This window comes from Scyliorhinus canicula, chromosome 5 (genome assembly GCF_902713615.1).
Source record: "Scyliorhinus canicula chromosome 5, sScyCan1.1, whole genome shotgun sequence".
NCBI classification, from domain to species: domain Eukaryota; kingdom Metazoa; phylum Chordata; class Chondrichthyes; order Carcharhiniformes; family Scyliorhinidae; genus Scyliorhinus; species Scyliorhinus canicula.
Window position 1 is genome coordinate 182916637 of NC_052150.1, and position 15020 is coordinate 182931656.

At 49.2% G+C, this 15020-nt stretch overlaps 1 protein-coding gene across 4 annotated transcripts in view; it reads right to left on the reverse strand.

Moving 5' to 3' along the window:
- The window catches only part of odad2 (outer dynein arm docking complex subunit 2), a 434182-nt gene that overhangs the window by 145102 nt on the left and 274060 nt on the right, over positions 1–15020 (reverse strand). For all 4 annotated transcript variants that reach the window (XM_038798210.1, XM_038798206.1, XM_038798208.1 and 1 more), the window contains exon 15: positions 12516–12670. In XM_038798210.1, the coding sequence (XP_038654138.1) occupies positions 12516–12670 (155 nt within the window). The remainder of the gene's footprint in view (positions 1–12515; positions 12671–15020) is intronic.

A 15020-nucleotide genomic window follows, 5' to 3' on the forward strand; every position in this document is an offset into this window, starting at 1 on the left:
GTCAGCACACGGACAGGGCGGCACAAATGTGCATATGTTGTTGACAAGTGAGTCGGGCTCTCTGGCCCCAGAGCCCCCAAAGGATTCCCACCAGAGGCATCGATGGCAATGGGACAAGGTAAGCAGCTGGCTGCCACCACCTCAGTTGTGCATTCTGGGGACACACCTAGAGGTTGTGGTAGAGCTAGGAGGACCAGGCACGTTGAGCATCACTGGTCACCAGGGTAGCAGGGAATGTTTAGGTAGGGGATGGGGCGGGGGTGGGATTTGGGTGACTGGGGGATGCACTATCAGGAATGGGCTATTGTAAAGCACATTAAACAACGTTTTGCACAAACATTATGATGCCTCCGTCACTTTCCTCCGCAATGCGGGGTGACGGCCGGGCCCTTTGCCTCTCTCTCTCCAGGCAACCCCTCCTCCACATGGCACCCATGCACCATCCGGCCGTGGTCATGTCCCGGGAACTCTGTCCCATCCCCTGCTTTTCAGATGTTGGCAGCTGCATGTGAGATGTTGACACCCACTCAGTGTCCAGGCATCAATGTGCGATCGGAATGTCAGGCAATTACTCTCACATGCTACGTGGCCCGCCTACCCACGGGAATCCACTTGGCATGTGTCAAGTGCTCACTTAACCCTGATTGCCAATTCCCGATTAGCAATAGCCTTTTGCCGCGCAGCCAGAGGCCTCAGCAGTCGGTGGGGGCTATGGGTGATCGGTGTGGCAGACGGCAGGGAAAAGGGTTGCCCTTGGAGTAGGGTTGGGATCCAGGGGTTGGCATGGTGGTGTTGTGAACAATTGCCCCCTCGTTTGCCCCACTAGCTTTTAAGAAATGGGTTAAGAGACATTCCAATTAGATGTCTCATTGATTTAAGTATCCAATAATTGACACTGATATGTAAAGGGGTTGCAGGTGACTCTTGAGGCATGTGATGTAGTGATAGAGTTTTGTACAGTGTGTTCAAGGAAAATAAAGGTATTTGCCAAAAGGAGCAGAACTCTTGACTCTTTACTCAACAGCAGCCAGAAGCTAACACCAGCACCTCCCCCAATACCCTCCCATGGTGGCACAGCCCTGCGGAGAGACCCCACCCCCTGTCGAGCACTGTGGTGGCAAGCACAGCACCCCCAGTCTCTTTGCCTGTGAGCTAAGATTGCTACTCATCTCCTTGGCTCCCCACAGAAGCCCTTCCGCCAGGTTCACATTTTTCGAAAGGAGTACTAATCGGCACCAGCGTGACCATTTTCTGGGGAGGCCAGTGAATGACCGTAGGCCATTGGATGACGGGTGGCTCTCGTTAATTGTATGGAAATGGGGCTGAAGTGGTGATAATTGTTTTCTCGCCACGCTATGGCAAGATTCCGATTTTGCCTGCGGGAACAGGCCGGTTGCATCGCAAACTGATTGGTGCCTGGCGTGCTTCTTGTTTTGGCCTCTTCCGCTATTCACCGGCCTCGTTATGCTTTAGCCGGAAGATCGGGCCCTTAGAACTTTTTCCGGAGAATCGTGCCCTGAAATTCCTTGAAGTCTACACACAAGTAAATATTAAATATTCACCAGACAGCTGATCTAAAAATGCCACGTAACTGACTGTTATACATTAGAATCACAAAGCAACAAGGAATTAAATAACACAACTCTTTTGCTTCTTCTGGAAGTCATTAAAGTAAAACAAAAATATAAATACTCAATAATTATTATATTTAATTTTTAGTAGCCTTAACTTCATATCCATTCGAAAAGTTTTTAAACAGAGAATTAGCTATATGTTCTTGATCTCATATGACACGAGAAAATAAATATTTAATTAGATGTATAGGAATGCTTTTGCAAGAGTTTAAGAAATAGCTAAAAATCACTGGTGGGATGGTGTAATCACAGCTCGACAAGTTTACATAGGCAGTTTCCATAAAATTGTAGACACAAGCAATTATATCGGAATATTTGAAGTTTTCAGTTCCCTGCTTATGTTAAATGTTGTAATTGTCAATATCAGACCAGACTTAGTGTGGGAAGAAATGAGACTATTCTGAATTTAACATTAGTCATACTACAAATGCAATGGTTTGGCTATCAGTGACTATCGTGCCATAGTCAGTATAGAGATGGTAGTGTGTGGTTTCTAGCCTTTTGGCTGCTCGGCCATTCTGGACTAGAATTCCTTTCAGTTCTGCAGATGGCTGCCCTCAAGAGAGGCCAGACAGATGCTGTACTAATATACGTATGTCATGCCTATCAAACTACATTCACAAGCAGGACAAATGGCAGTATTTTTCTCCCACCCCTCTCTATTCCCTAGGTCATACTGACTAAAGGCTTCCAGAAGCTCACAACCGAAAATGGTCCTGTATATCGCAAAGAGGTAGTTGCACTGAAAGTACAGTCAGACCTCCATCATAAGCTACCAACATTCCAACATCGAGGAATTTCATCACATTTCTTGCAGTAAAATTGTAACCTGCAGAGGGTTTCCTCCCACAGGTCCCGAAAGACGTGCTGTTAGGTGATTTGGACATTTTGAATTCTCCCTCTGTGTACCCGAACAGGCGCTGGAGTGTGGCGGCCAGGAGATTTTCACAGTAACTTCATTGCAGTGTTAATGTAACCTACTTGTAGCCTTATTATTATTATTACTTATTATTATTCTCCTCCAGATTTGAGGGACACTGTTCTCTCTCTCATTGTTCAGAGGTTCGCTTCTGGGGAAAATTACGTTTAGGAAGTACACATTCCGATTGGTCGAGGGAAGTGGACTATAGCCAGACCATTAATCGGTTCACGCTCCTTGATGCGTATCCCCTCCCCAGAATTGCAGACATGGTGAATCAGATCGCCCATTATAAAGTCTTCTCCACGGTGGATCTGAAGTCTGCAAACCACCAGCTCCCAATCCGCCCGGAAGACCGCCACTTCACGGCGTTTGAGGCCGGCGGCTGCCTCTTCCACTTCCTCCCGGTTCCCTTTGGCATCACTAATGGGGTCTCGGTGTTCCAACGAGCAATGGACCGAATGGTGGACCAGTACGGGCTGCGGAGACCAGGCAGGGAGACCAGTCGCCTTCTTCTCCCGAACCCTCTCTGCTTCGGAACTTCGACACTCCTCGGCTGAAAAGGAAGCACAAGCCATCGTGGAAGCTATACGTCACTGGAGGCACTATCTCGCAGGTAGGAGGTTCACCTTCATCACCGACCAAAGATCAGTTGCCTTTATGTTCAACAACTCTCAAAGGGGCAAAATCAAAAATGATAAGATAATACGGTGGAGGATCGAACTCTCCACCTCCAAGTACGATATTATGTACCGACCGGGGAAGCTCAACAAGCCCCCAGATGCCCTGTCCCGCGACACGTGCGCCAGCGCGCAAGACAACCGCCTGAAATCTATCCACAATGACCTCTGCCACCCGGGGGTTACCCGGCTCGTCCACTACGACAAAGCCTGAAATCTGCCTTTCTCCACCGAGGAGGTAAAAGCCATCACCAGGGATTGCCCGATCTGCGCGGAGTGCAAACCGCACTTCTATAGACCAGACAGGGCCCACCTGGTAAAGGCCTCCTGACCCTTTGAACGCCTGAGCATCAATTTCAAAGGGCCACTCCCCTCGACCAATCGGAATGTGTACTTTCTAAACGTCATCGACGAGTCCTCCCGCTTCCCCTTTGCTATCCCGTGCCCCGATATGACCTCCCACACAGTCATCAGAGCCCTGCACAGCATCTTCACCCTGTTTGGTTTCCCCAGCTACGTACACAGCGACAGGGGTTCGTCCTTTATGAGCGACGAGCTGCGTCAGTACCTGCTCGACAAGGGCATTGCCTCGAGCAGGACAACCAGCTACACCCCCAGGGGGAACGGGCAGGTGGAGAGGGAGAACGCGACGGTCTGGAAGACTGTCCTACTGACCCTCCGGTCCAGGAATCTCCTGACCTCCCATTGGCAGGAGGTCCTCCCCGGCACGCTTCATGCTATTAGGTCCCTCCTATGTACAGCCACCAACCAGACCCCTCACAAGCGGCTATTTGTTTTTTCCAGGGGCACTACCACGGGGGTTTCGCTCCCAGCATGGTTGAAGACACCGTGCCCGGTTCTCCTCCAGAAGCACGTCCGGACACAGAAAACTGACCCATTCGTTGAGAGAGTGCTCCTACTCCACTCAAACCCCCAATATGCGTTGATCGAATACCCTGACGGCCGTCAGGACACTGTTTCCCTCCGAGACCTGGCGCCTGCAGGATCCAACCCCACTACCACTACCCGCCGAGGTACCCCTCACACTACACCCCACCCAAACCCCAGCGCCCTGCGCCCCCACGCCTACAGGTTCACTGCCCGTGCTCCGCTCCCCCGCGCCTATGGGTTTCCGGCGTTCCCCATCGCCAGTTGAACCAGTCGGGTACGAAGGTCAGACCGAATCACCCCCGGAGTCCGCCATCGTACCCTCACCGACTGCCACCACCCAGCCACCAGAAGAGGCTGCAACCCCGGCGCTTCGTCGATCCCAGAGGACAACTTGACCACCGGACCAGCTCAATTTGTAGACCCATCACCCCCGCCGGACTTGAGTTTTTACAGGGGGTGAATGTGGTGAATCACAATCCTAGTAATTCACACTGTGTTATATGATATGTGTTGTGTCTTTGTAAGCTTGGTATACGAGCAGTTGCACGGCTCTGCCCATAGGGGGAGATGAGGAGTTTGTATTGGGCTCCACCCTTGGCTCCGCCCATTGCTCCTCCCACTAACCAGAAGTATAAAGATCTGCAGTTGTGAGCCTTCTGCCAGTTCATCTCGTCACAGGCAGGCTCAGTTGTAAGACTATTAAAACCACTGTTCACTTCCAACCACGTGTCTCTAGTGAATCAGTGCATAAACCGGTTAATGGTCTGGCTGTAATCAACCACCATCCGGAACTTTTCCCCGGTCTTGACGACCACCACCTGAGCTCTCCAAGGGCTCTTTCTGGCTTCTATGACTCCTTCTCGCAAGAGACGCCGGACCTCGGACCTAATAAATGCCCTGTCCTGCAGACTATACCTCTTGCTTCGAGTGGCTACTGGCTTGCAGTCCGTGGTGAGGTTAGCGAAGAGGGGAGGGGGGGGTCGATTTTTAGTGTTGCGAGCGGGGGCAGGGGTCTGCCAAAACTAAGAGATAGGCTCCAAAGATTGCACTAAAAATCGGGTCCTAAGAGGAGAGGGGCGCAGAGGTCTGGGAGCACGTACAATTGAAAATTGGTCTACTTGGCGCCCTGTATCGTTAAGGTTGCAATAGTGCGCCCTTGGATTTGTACTGAGTGCGACCCAGAGGCAAGGGAGATTGTTTGCTGCGTCGGGAATATCGGGAGCGAACAGAGTCTTACCAGATCCGGGTGGACAAAGCTCTCGGTGCTCCCGGAGTCGAACAGGCAAGGTGTCTCGTATCCGTTAACCCATGGAGCTCTTGAGGTGCTTGGGTCTTGACTGGCCCAAGGTGACTGCACTGAGTTGGGGATAGTCGGCTGCATGATCGGAGGTGGTGGGGCGGCCCCGCGATGGCAGTCCGTACAGTGCAGATCGTATGCATCGAGCGGCGTAGCGGGTAATGACCAAGATGGCGGCCCTCGTTGATCGCACGTGGCGGGCGGCAAGGGGGATGCGCTCAAGATGGCGGCCCCCATGGATCGCACGTGGCGGGCGGCGAGGAAGATGGCGCCCCCCATGGGTCGCACGTGTTGTGCGGAGTTGGGGTCGGCAGACACGCTGCCACATTATGGGGTCTGCGGGCCTGAGAGTCGGTGGATTGAGTCTGCGAGTTTGAGTGTTTAGGCTTGGCCAGACAGACCTTTGCGAAGTGTCCTTTTCGCCCGCAGCTGCAGCAGTTCGCGTTGCTGGCCGGGCATTGTTGGCGGGGGTGTTGGGGCTGGCCGCAAAAATGGCAGGATAGCCCCCCGTGGTGGGTGGGCGGCTGCGCGGCGCAGGCCTGGTGTAGTCTCTGGTCGGGGGCCCACGAGGTGGGTCGCGTTATCAGCTGGGATCGCAGTGAGACTCTGAAAAGCGACCTCCAGCGAGGTCGGCAGTTTTACCGTGTTCTCCAGGTCTTGGGCCCCCTTTTCGAGCAGGCGCTGCCTCACATAGTTTGATCGGACCCCCGCAACGTAAACGTTTCGGGCGGCGAGTTCCATGTGCTGAGTGGCTGTAACGGCCTGGTAGTTACAGTCGCGCACGAGGGCTTTGAGGTCGTGCAGATCGTCATCTAGCGACTCCCAGGGGCGCTGGTGGCGAGTGGTGAAGATATGTCACGCGTAGACTTCATTCACGGGCCGCACATAGATGCGTTTGAGTGTCGCGAGGGCCTCAGTATAGGAGGTGGCTTCGTCGAGTTGGGCAGAAATGCGGTGACTCACCTGGGCGTGGAGAAGACTCAGTCTCTGTTCGTCCGTGACGGATGATGTCGACGACGCGGCCAGGTAGACCTTGAAACACCGAAGCCAATGTGAAAAAATTTCTTTCGCTTCCGCGGCCTGTGGATTGAGTTCCAGTTTGTCAGGTTTGAGGGCCGACTCCATAGTAGTTCTCTAAGCTGATTAAATTGATGCGACCATCAATTCACTCGGAGACTCGAGTCGAAGTAAACAGTGGTTTTAATCAGCTTACAACTTTGCCTGCCTGCGACTGGTACATTACTGAAGGCGGTCCTGCAGGTCAGCTGCTCTTATATTTCCTATAAGGGGCGAAGCCATGTGTGGAGCCCGTACATGCTCCACATCTTCCCCTGTGGGTGAAGCCACACAGTGGCCCATAGATGGAGCCCACAGGGTTAATGGCATGGCATAATGCAACACAGTATTCTGGTGAATTACTAGTGCTTATACATTCACCACATTCACCCCCTGTAAAAAAATTAAGTCCGGCGGGGGTGACGGGTTAGTCTTCAGATCATGAAACTACCGTCAAGTGTTTTAGAAACTTATCTGGTTCACTAAGAAAGGGGGCTAGATTCTCCGCTCTGCCGCGCCATATTTCTGCCCCGATCCGCCAGCGGGATTCTCCGTTGCGCCGGCCGGTCAATGGGGTTTCCCATTATGGGGCAGACCCATGTTGTCGGGAAACCCCCGGGTGCCGGCAAAACAGAGAATCCCGCCGGCGGAGAATTCTGCCCCTGAACTCTGTTGTTCTTACCTGGTCTGGTCTAGATGTGACTACAGACCCACAGAAATGTAGCTGACTCTAAAGTGAATGAGAAAGCCACACAGTTGTATTAAACATCTACAGAAACGTCAAAAAGGAATATACTTGGAAGGACCACCAAAAATGACAATGGCACACCTAGCCTTGGCGAGCCTGCAAAGACCTTCTTATTACACCTGGTGGCTTGTACCAAAATTGGGAGAGCTGTCCCATAGGCTGGTCAAGCAATTGCCTAACATGGTTATATTCACTGAAACATACTCGACACAAAATGATAGACACCACCATTATCAAGCCTGTGTATGCCCTCTCCCACCAGCAGTACAGACCGATGAGAGGTGGCAGCTGAGTGGTATAGTCGGTGGGAGGGGGGGGGTGATTTGCCCTGGGAGTCATCAACCTTGACTCCGGACCACATGCAGTCCCATGGCACGAGATCAAATATAGGCAATGGAAATCTTCCACTAATAGCCACCTCATCTCACCCCTCAGATGAATTAGTTCTCTTCCATGTTGAACGCCACTGAGATGGCAAGAGCAGAGTGTACTCTAGGTGGGAACTTCAATGTGGCTCAGTAGCACCACTACTGATCGAGCTGGTCAAGTCCTGAAGGGCATAGGTGCTGGACTTGGCCTGTGGCAGTTGGTGACGGAACCAACAAGAAGGAGGAACTTACTTGACCTTGCCCTCACCAATCTGTCACAGATCCATCTGTTCATGACAGTACTGGTGGGTGTAACCACCACACAGTCGTTCTGAAGTCCTGTCTTCACATTGAGTATTGTCTTTGCATTGTATAGTGTGAAACTACGACCATGCTAAAGGGGACAGATTTGTTTCAGGAGTAGCAACTGAAAGCTGGGCATCCATGAAGCACTGTGGTCATCAGCAGTAGAACAGTATTCATCAGCAATCTTTAACCTCTTGGCCCGGCATGTAACTCACTCCACCATTACCATCAAGCGAGGAAATTAACACTGGTTCAATGGAAAGTACGGGAAAGTATACAAGGAGCAGCATCAGGTACACCTATAAATAAGGTGTTAAACTGGTGAAGCTAGTGGGGTGCCGCAAGCGTCAGTCCTCAGACCTCAACTGTTTACAATATATACAAGTGTTTTGTAAGCAGGAACAGAGTGTAACATAGCAAAATACGTGGGAAAGCAGGCAGTGAAGAGGAGATAAAGAGTTTACAGGCTGATAAAGATAGACTGGAGAATGGGCCAAAATTTGGCAGATGGAGTTTAATGTAGATAAGTGTGAGGTTATCCATTTTGGCCAAAAAAATAGAAAGGCAAATTATTATCTGAATGGAAAGCAGATTCAAAATGCTACTGGGTAGAGGGATCTGGATGTCTTTGTTCATGAATCGCAGAAAGTCGGTATGCAGGTACAGCATATAATAAAAAAGGCAAATGGAATTTTCTTGTTTATTGCAAAAGGACTGGAGTATAAAAGCAGAGTGTTGTTGTAATTGTGGAGGAGTGTTGTTGAGACCACATCTGGAGTATTGTATCCAGTTATTTGAGGACGGACGAGGTGGCATTGGATGCAGTTCAAAGGAGCTTCAGCATATTGATTCCGGTGTTGAAAGGGTTGATGTATGAGGAGAGTTTGAAAAGTTTGGGTTTATACTCGCTCGAGTTTAGAAGATTGGGAGGGGATATGATCGAGGTATATAAAATACTAAGAGGGATTGATAAAGAAAACGTAGACCAAATGTTCCCCCTCATGGGGCAATCTAGAACAAGGGATAACTGATTGAAGCTGAGAGGCGGTAGATTTAAAACTGAGATGAGGAGTAACTACTTCTCATCGAGGGTGGTGAATTCATGGAACCCCCTACCCCCATAGTGCAGTGGAGTCTGAATCATTTGATGGTTTCAAGAAGGAGATGGATATATTTCTAATTTAAAAAAAAACGGGTAATAGTGATATGGGGAACAGGCAGGAAGGTGGATCTGTGACCAGGAAGAGATCAGCCATGATCTGATTAAATGGCGGTGCAGGCTTGAAGGGCTGAAGGGCCTACTTCTGCTCCTATTCCTATGTTCTGATGAAACCAACACCATTTGCCTGTTACATAGCAGAAGCAGCATGTGGCTGAGCCCTCCCACAACCAACAGATCAGATCTAAACTCTGCAGTCCTGCCACATCCAGTCGTGAATGGTGGTGAACAATAAAGGTAGCAATGGAGGAGCCTCAGCCTCACAATTGGCCAACAGGTTTAAAGTTCTTGCAACTTGTGTGGACGGGACCAGGAACTACAGGAATTATGAACAAACTGACATTAGCACTATGTGCAATGGGCCAAATTTTTGAATGTTCATGGGATGTGAGCATTGTTGGCTGGGCCAGTATTTATTGCCCATTCCTAAGTGTGGTGGTGTGCAAGAAGATAGACATTTAAGCGAGATGGGCAGCACGGTAGCATTGTGGATAGCACAATCGCTTAACAGCTCCAGGGTCCCAGGTTCGATTCCGGCTTGGGTCACTGTCTGTGCGGAGTCTGCACATCCTCCCCGTGTGTGCATGGGTTTCCTCCGGGTGCTCCGGTTTCCTCCCACAGTCCAAAGATGTGCAGGTTAGGTGGATTGGACATGATAAATTGCCCTTAGTGTCCAAAATTTCCCATAGTGTTGGGTGGGGTTACTGGGTTATGGGGATAGGGTGGAGGTGTTAACCTTGGGGATAGGGTGGAGGTGGTAACCTTGGGTAGGGTGCTCTTTCCAGGAGCCGGTGCAGACTCGATGGGCCGAATGGCTTCCTTCTGCACTGTAAATTCTATGATCTATGATGTGTAAAAAAATAATGCATTGTAATAGGGGAATGGATATTTTTCTCTGCAGCTGAGAAAGTGACTGGTAAAGTATGCGTTCCCTGCCTGTTCCAAGGTTAAGGACATCTCCTTGGGGTTGGACAGGAACTTGAGAGTGGGAGAGGAAGGATTCAGTTGTCATGGTCCAGGTGGGTCCAACAACATAGGTAGGAGTAAGAAAGAATTTCTTTTCAGGGAGTATGAGCAGCTTGGGGAAAAGTAAAATTCAAACAAGACTACTCTCTGAACCACAAGCAAATTTGCACATTCCAGAGGAACAGATTCTCAGGAAATGAGACTGAAACCCTGCAAGGCAGGCCACCATTGGTGCCGTTTGAGTTGGAGAGACTTTCAGAGAGAATTCCAAGGTGAGATCTTTGAAGGTGAAGACTGGAATTCCGCGTGGGACAGTGAGATTGGTTGCCTCATAGTGTTGATTACATCTGGGTGGATTATTAAGAAATTCATAAACACTTGTGGGCATGATCTTCAGCCGCCCTTGCTGTCCGTAGCATCATTCGTGTGGGTGGAAAATCTTGCGGGAAATGCGATTCCCATCAGAGAGATCACGGGTTGGATTCTACGATTGTGAGACTATGGGTGGGATTCTGCCGTAATCGGCGGGGCAGACAACTCCGGCGGGATGGAGTGGCGTGAACCACTCCGGCGTCGGGTTGCCCCAAAGGTGCGGAATCCTTTGCACCTTCAGGGGCTAGGTCCACCCCGGAGTGGTTTGCGCCCCACCGGCCGGCGGGAAAGGGGCTTGGCGCCATGCCAACTGGCGCCGAAGGGCCTCCGCTGGCCAGCGTGAGTTGGCGCATGCGCGGGAGCACCAGCGTGTGCTGGCATCATTCCCGCACATGCGTAGAGGGCTTCATTTCCGCACGGGCAATGGCGGACTGCTACAGCCGCCGGTACGGAACAATAGAGTGCCCCCACGGCACAGGCCCGCCCGGAGATCGGTGGGCCCCGATTGCAGGCCAGGGCACCGTGGGGGCACCTCCTGGGCCAGATCCCCCCACGCCCCCCCAAGAGCTCCGGAGGCCGCCCCTGCCACCAGGTCCTGCCGGTAAGGGATGTACTCCAATTTACACTGGCGGGACTGACAAAAAACAGGCAGGACTTCAGCCCATCGCAGGCCGGAGAATTCGGGCAGCCCCGGGGCCCATTGAGTCGCGCCAATCTCCGCCATTCTCATAGGCGGGCGGCGCGATTCACGCCGGGCCGATTTTTGGGGGTCCAGAGAATTTGGAGGACGGCGGGGGCGGGATTCACGCCGACCCCTGCCGATTCTCCGACCCGGCGTGGGTCGGAGAATCCCGCCCTATGTCCTCATGCCGGGGTGGGGACGGTGGTGCTTTATGCCCGGAAATTCTATGTATTACCCATAGACCTTAAGGAACATCAATCCCCCAGTCTCATAAGTGTCCCAAGGCCTAATTAAGGTTTCATTAGTGCCCCATGACCTGCTTAACCCCAGGTTATTACAACAAAGTTACAGACGACCTTCATAGATCCTGGGCAGGATTCTCCGCCGGCGGGATGCTCCATTTTGCTGACAGCCCGGAGGTTTCCCGACAGCGTGGGGCTGCCCCATTGACTGGCTGGCGTAACGGAGCATCCCGCTGGCAGGGTGAGGCAGAAATGTGGCGTGGCAGGACGGAGCATCCCACCGCCTATCTGGCTGCTTCACAGCCTGATATGGCAACTGCTCAGCCCAAGACCGCAAGAAACTTGAGAGTCGTGAACACAGCCCAGTCCATCACACAATCCCGCCTCTCATCCATTGACTCCATCTACACCTCCCGTTGCCTTGGGAAAGTGGGCAGCATAATCAAAGATCCCTCCCACTCGGGTTATTCATTCTTCCAACTTCTTCCATCGGGCAGGATATTCAAAAGTTTGTGAACACAGGCGAACAGATTCAAAAACAGCTTCTTCCCCGCTGTTACCAGACTCCTAAATGATCCTCATATGAACTAATCTGATTAATACTACATTCCTGTATGCTTCATCCGATGCCGGCATCTATGTATATACATTGCATACCTCGTGTTTCCCTATTAAGTATTTTCTTTTCATGTACTAAATGATCTGTTTGACCTGCACACAGAAAAATACTTTTCACTGTACCTCGGTACAGATGACAATAAACAAATCCAACCAATCCAAAAAAGAGTTAAAAATCACCTTTCTTCAGTATGCCCCACCGTCAGCAGGGAAAATTCTTCATTTCTTTTTAACATATGCTTATTTGCTAATAGAAAATAAAATATTTTACCCAGAATGTTATTCATGCATTGGTGATGCCAAAGAATATTTGTATTTTACTAAGGCCAAAGCAAATCATAAATTGAATACAATACAAAGTAAAGGTTAATATAATCTTTCTCCTCACCATACTTCTCAATATTATTTGAGCTACGTAACCTGAAATGTTTGAACAGACAGAAATGAAGTAAATGTATTTATTTAATTGAAAGAGTCATTCTAGAACTGAAGCTTCTCAGTCTTAATTAATCAATACCTTTCTACATTCTCCATGCTGATGGCACATTTCCAGACAGCTCCCGTGGCTGCAGCTAATAACTCCTTGTTATAAGACTTGCTGACAAGCTTAACCAGTGGTCCCAGTCCAAAATGAGTTCTCACAAGATTACGTGTTTCCTCATCCTCTGCACACTAACAGAAAGCACAAAATTGTATATAAAATACAAAATTAAACAAAATTATATCTAAGACTCATTTGTTGTCCCATTGACTGTTTGTGAAAATTATTTATTTAAAACATGTAGAAAATTATTTTTTGCCTCACTAAGGATTAGAATATTATATTTACGAAGAAAAATAAAATGAGCACTAGAGAAGAACTAAAGGACAATTCCATATTAAAACCTATAAAAATGTGAAGGATGTAAAAAAAAACTTTTGGGCATTGAAGTTACTTTTTGTTTCCTACATCTAGTCCACTGATTAACATATATCAAATTCTTCTGTGGGTTATTTTAATGAAACCATTAATCTGTTTATTCTAAAATTAAATACATTAGAATTTCAAATCCTATAAAAGAAAGTTTTTACTTTATATATGCCTCAATCAGGAAATTATTTTACACTAGGAAAATACTCAAATTATGGCTTGAATTATACGAGGCGCTGAATTCCCTCCCTCCCTAAGGCTAAAATGTCAGGGGCGGCCTGCAGTGGGGAACACTGGTTGCCCCGCAACCACTGAATGGCCAATTAGCCGTTAATATGCTGGAAGTGGGATTTTTATCCCTCAGGTACGGAACAATCTGCTTCTTAATACCCTTTAGGGAAGGAAATCTGCTATCCTTACCTGGTTTGGCCTACATCTGAGTCTAGACTGACAGCAATGCGGTTTACATTTGACTGCCCACTGACGTTCAAGGGCAATTAAGGATGGGCAACAAATGCTGGCCTTTTTAGTGATGTCCCACAAAAGAATAAAAAGCAAAAAAAGAGAGCTATGGTCAATCAGAGGCCAGCAACTCTCCAGTACCTTGAGACAGCTGCGCAGCTAGATTGGGATTTAGATCAGTTTTGGGTGGTCTCACCAGGTACGAAGCTGGCGTGCTTTGAAAAAGGGCTGAGGGACTGTGCTGGTGATTGAGAGACCAACAGATATACCTGGGGGGGGAACCTTGGGATGGGCCTTCCGAAGCACCCAGTGCATGATGAGGTACTTCAGTGGGAATTAATTGCCTACTTAAGGGCCTCAACTGCTCCATTGGCAGATGGGCTACCTGATCCCACCCTTTCCATTGGTAGAATTACAGTGGGGGTGGGGCAGACCAGTGTGCGGCAGGCAGACTGAGCGCTAGACTTAAACAGAGCCCCAGCTTCAAATCTATTGATGAGGGAGATAAAATCCAAACCCATAAAGTTCTTTGCAACCCATTTTCATTTACCTCTGTCCTTAGTACCAATTTCAATCTTATAAAAAATTTAAAAGAACTATAAACAAAATTGGGACAATAATACAATGGTGGCTGTTGGATGTGATGAAGGACATAGATGCGACCATCCCTGCATGGAGGCTTAACATCTCCAAGGTGCTCAAGCAGTTCAGCTTGTTTGAATTTGAGTTGTGAATGCAAAAAAAGCTGGAAACTAGTGCACAAACTCCTGAAAGCTAGGCACTAGGACACAGTGGTTAGCACTGCTGCCTACAGTGCTGAGGACCTGGGTTCAATCCTGGCCTGGGTCACTCTCTGTGTGGGGTTTGCACATTCTCCCATGTCTGTGTGGGATTCACCCTCACAACCCAAAGATGTGCAGGTGAGGTGGCCACGCTAAATTGCCCCTTAATTGGGAAAAAGAAGAATTGGGTACTGTAAATTTACAAAAAAATTAAGTTAGGTATTTAGTTCAAAATCTGCTTGATAGGGAAGCTGTTTTAAATTTTTTAAGAGCATCCCTATATTTGGCCCTGCATGGATGCCCCTGTGTCACACTCACCCTGTGTCCGTTGTCGCTAACAGCACCAGGAAAGTGGCTGGTACACAATGGGAAACCAATAGTCTTTCAGTGGCTGTTGGTATTTGTTAATACTGCACTAGTGCAGGGTTCTGCCATCTCACAGGCCCTTGCAGTGGACTTGTTTGCGACAGAGCCTATGACTTTGATTCTCCGGTCCTTCAGGCCGGCGAGATTCTCCGGTCCGGCTGCAGTGAATGGAGATTTGGCTGAGCACCAAATTTTCCACCTTCGCTGGCAGCAGTGGCGAGCCGGACTCGCAATGGAGAATCTTGCTCTCTGCTGCAAACAAGGCAACACCTGAAGAAAATGGCATCGGAGGATGGGGTTAGGAGGGGAATTAACTATGCTGGAATTTTTATTTTCTTGAACAATGGGAGCCAACATATATTTTTGAAGCTGTGATATCAAATAAAATGAGCGATTTGGATTGCCAAAGGATAGATGCTCTGTGCCCCATAGGTCCAGGCAGGGAAGCTCTTTGACTTTCTGAAAAAAAAAATCTACATTTCATTTATAGAAAATGCTCTAT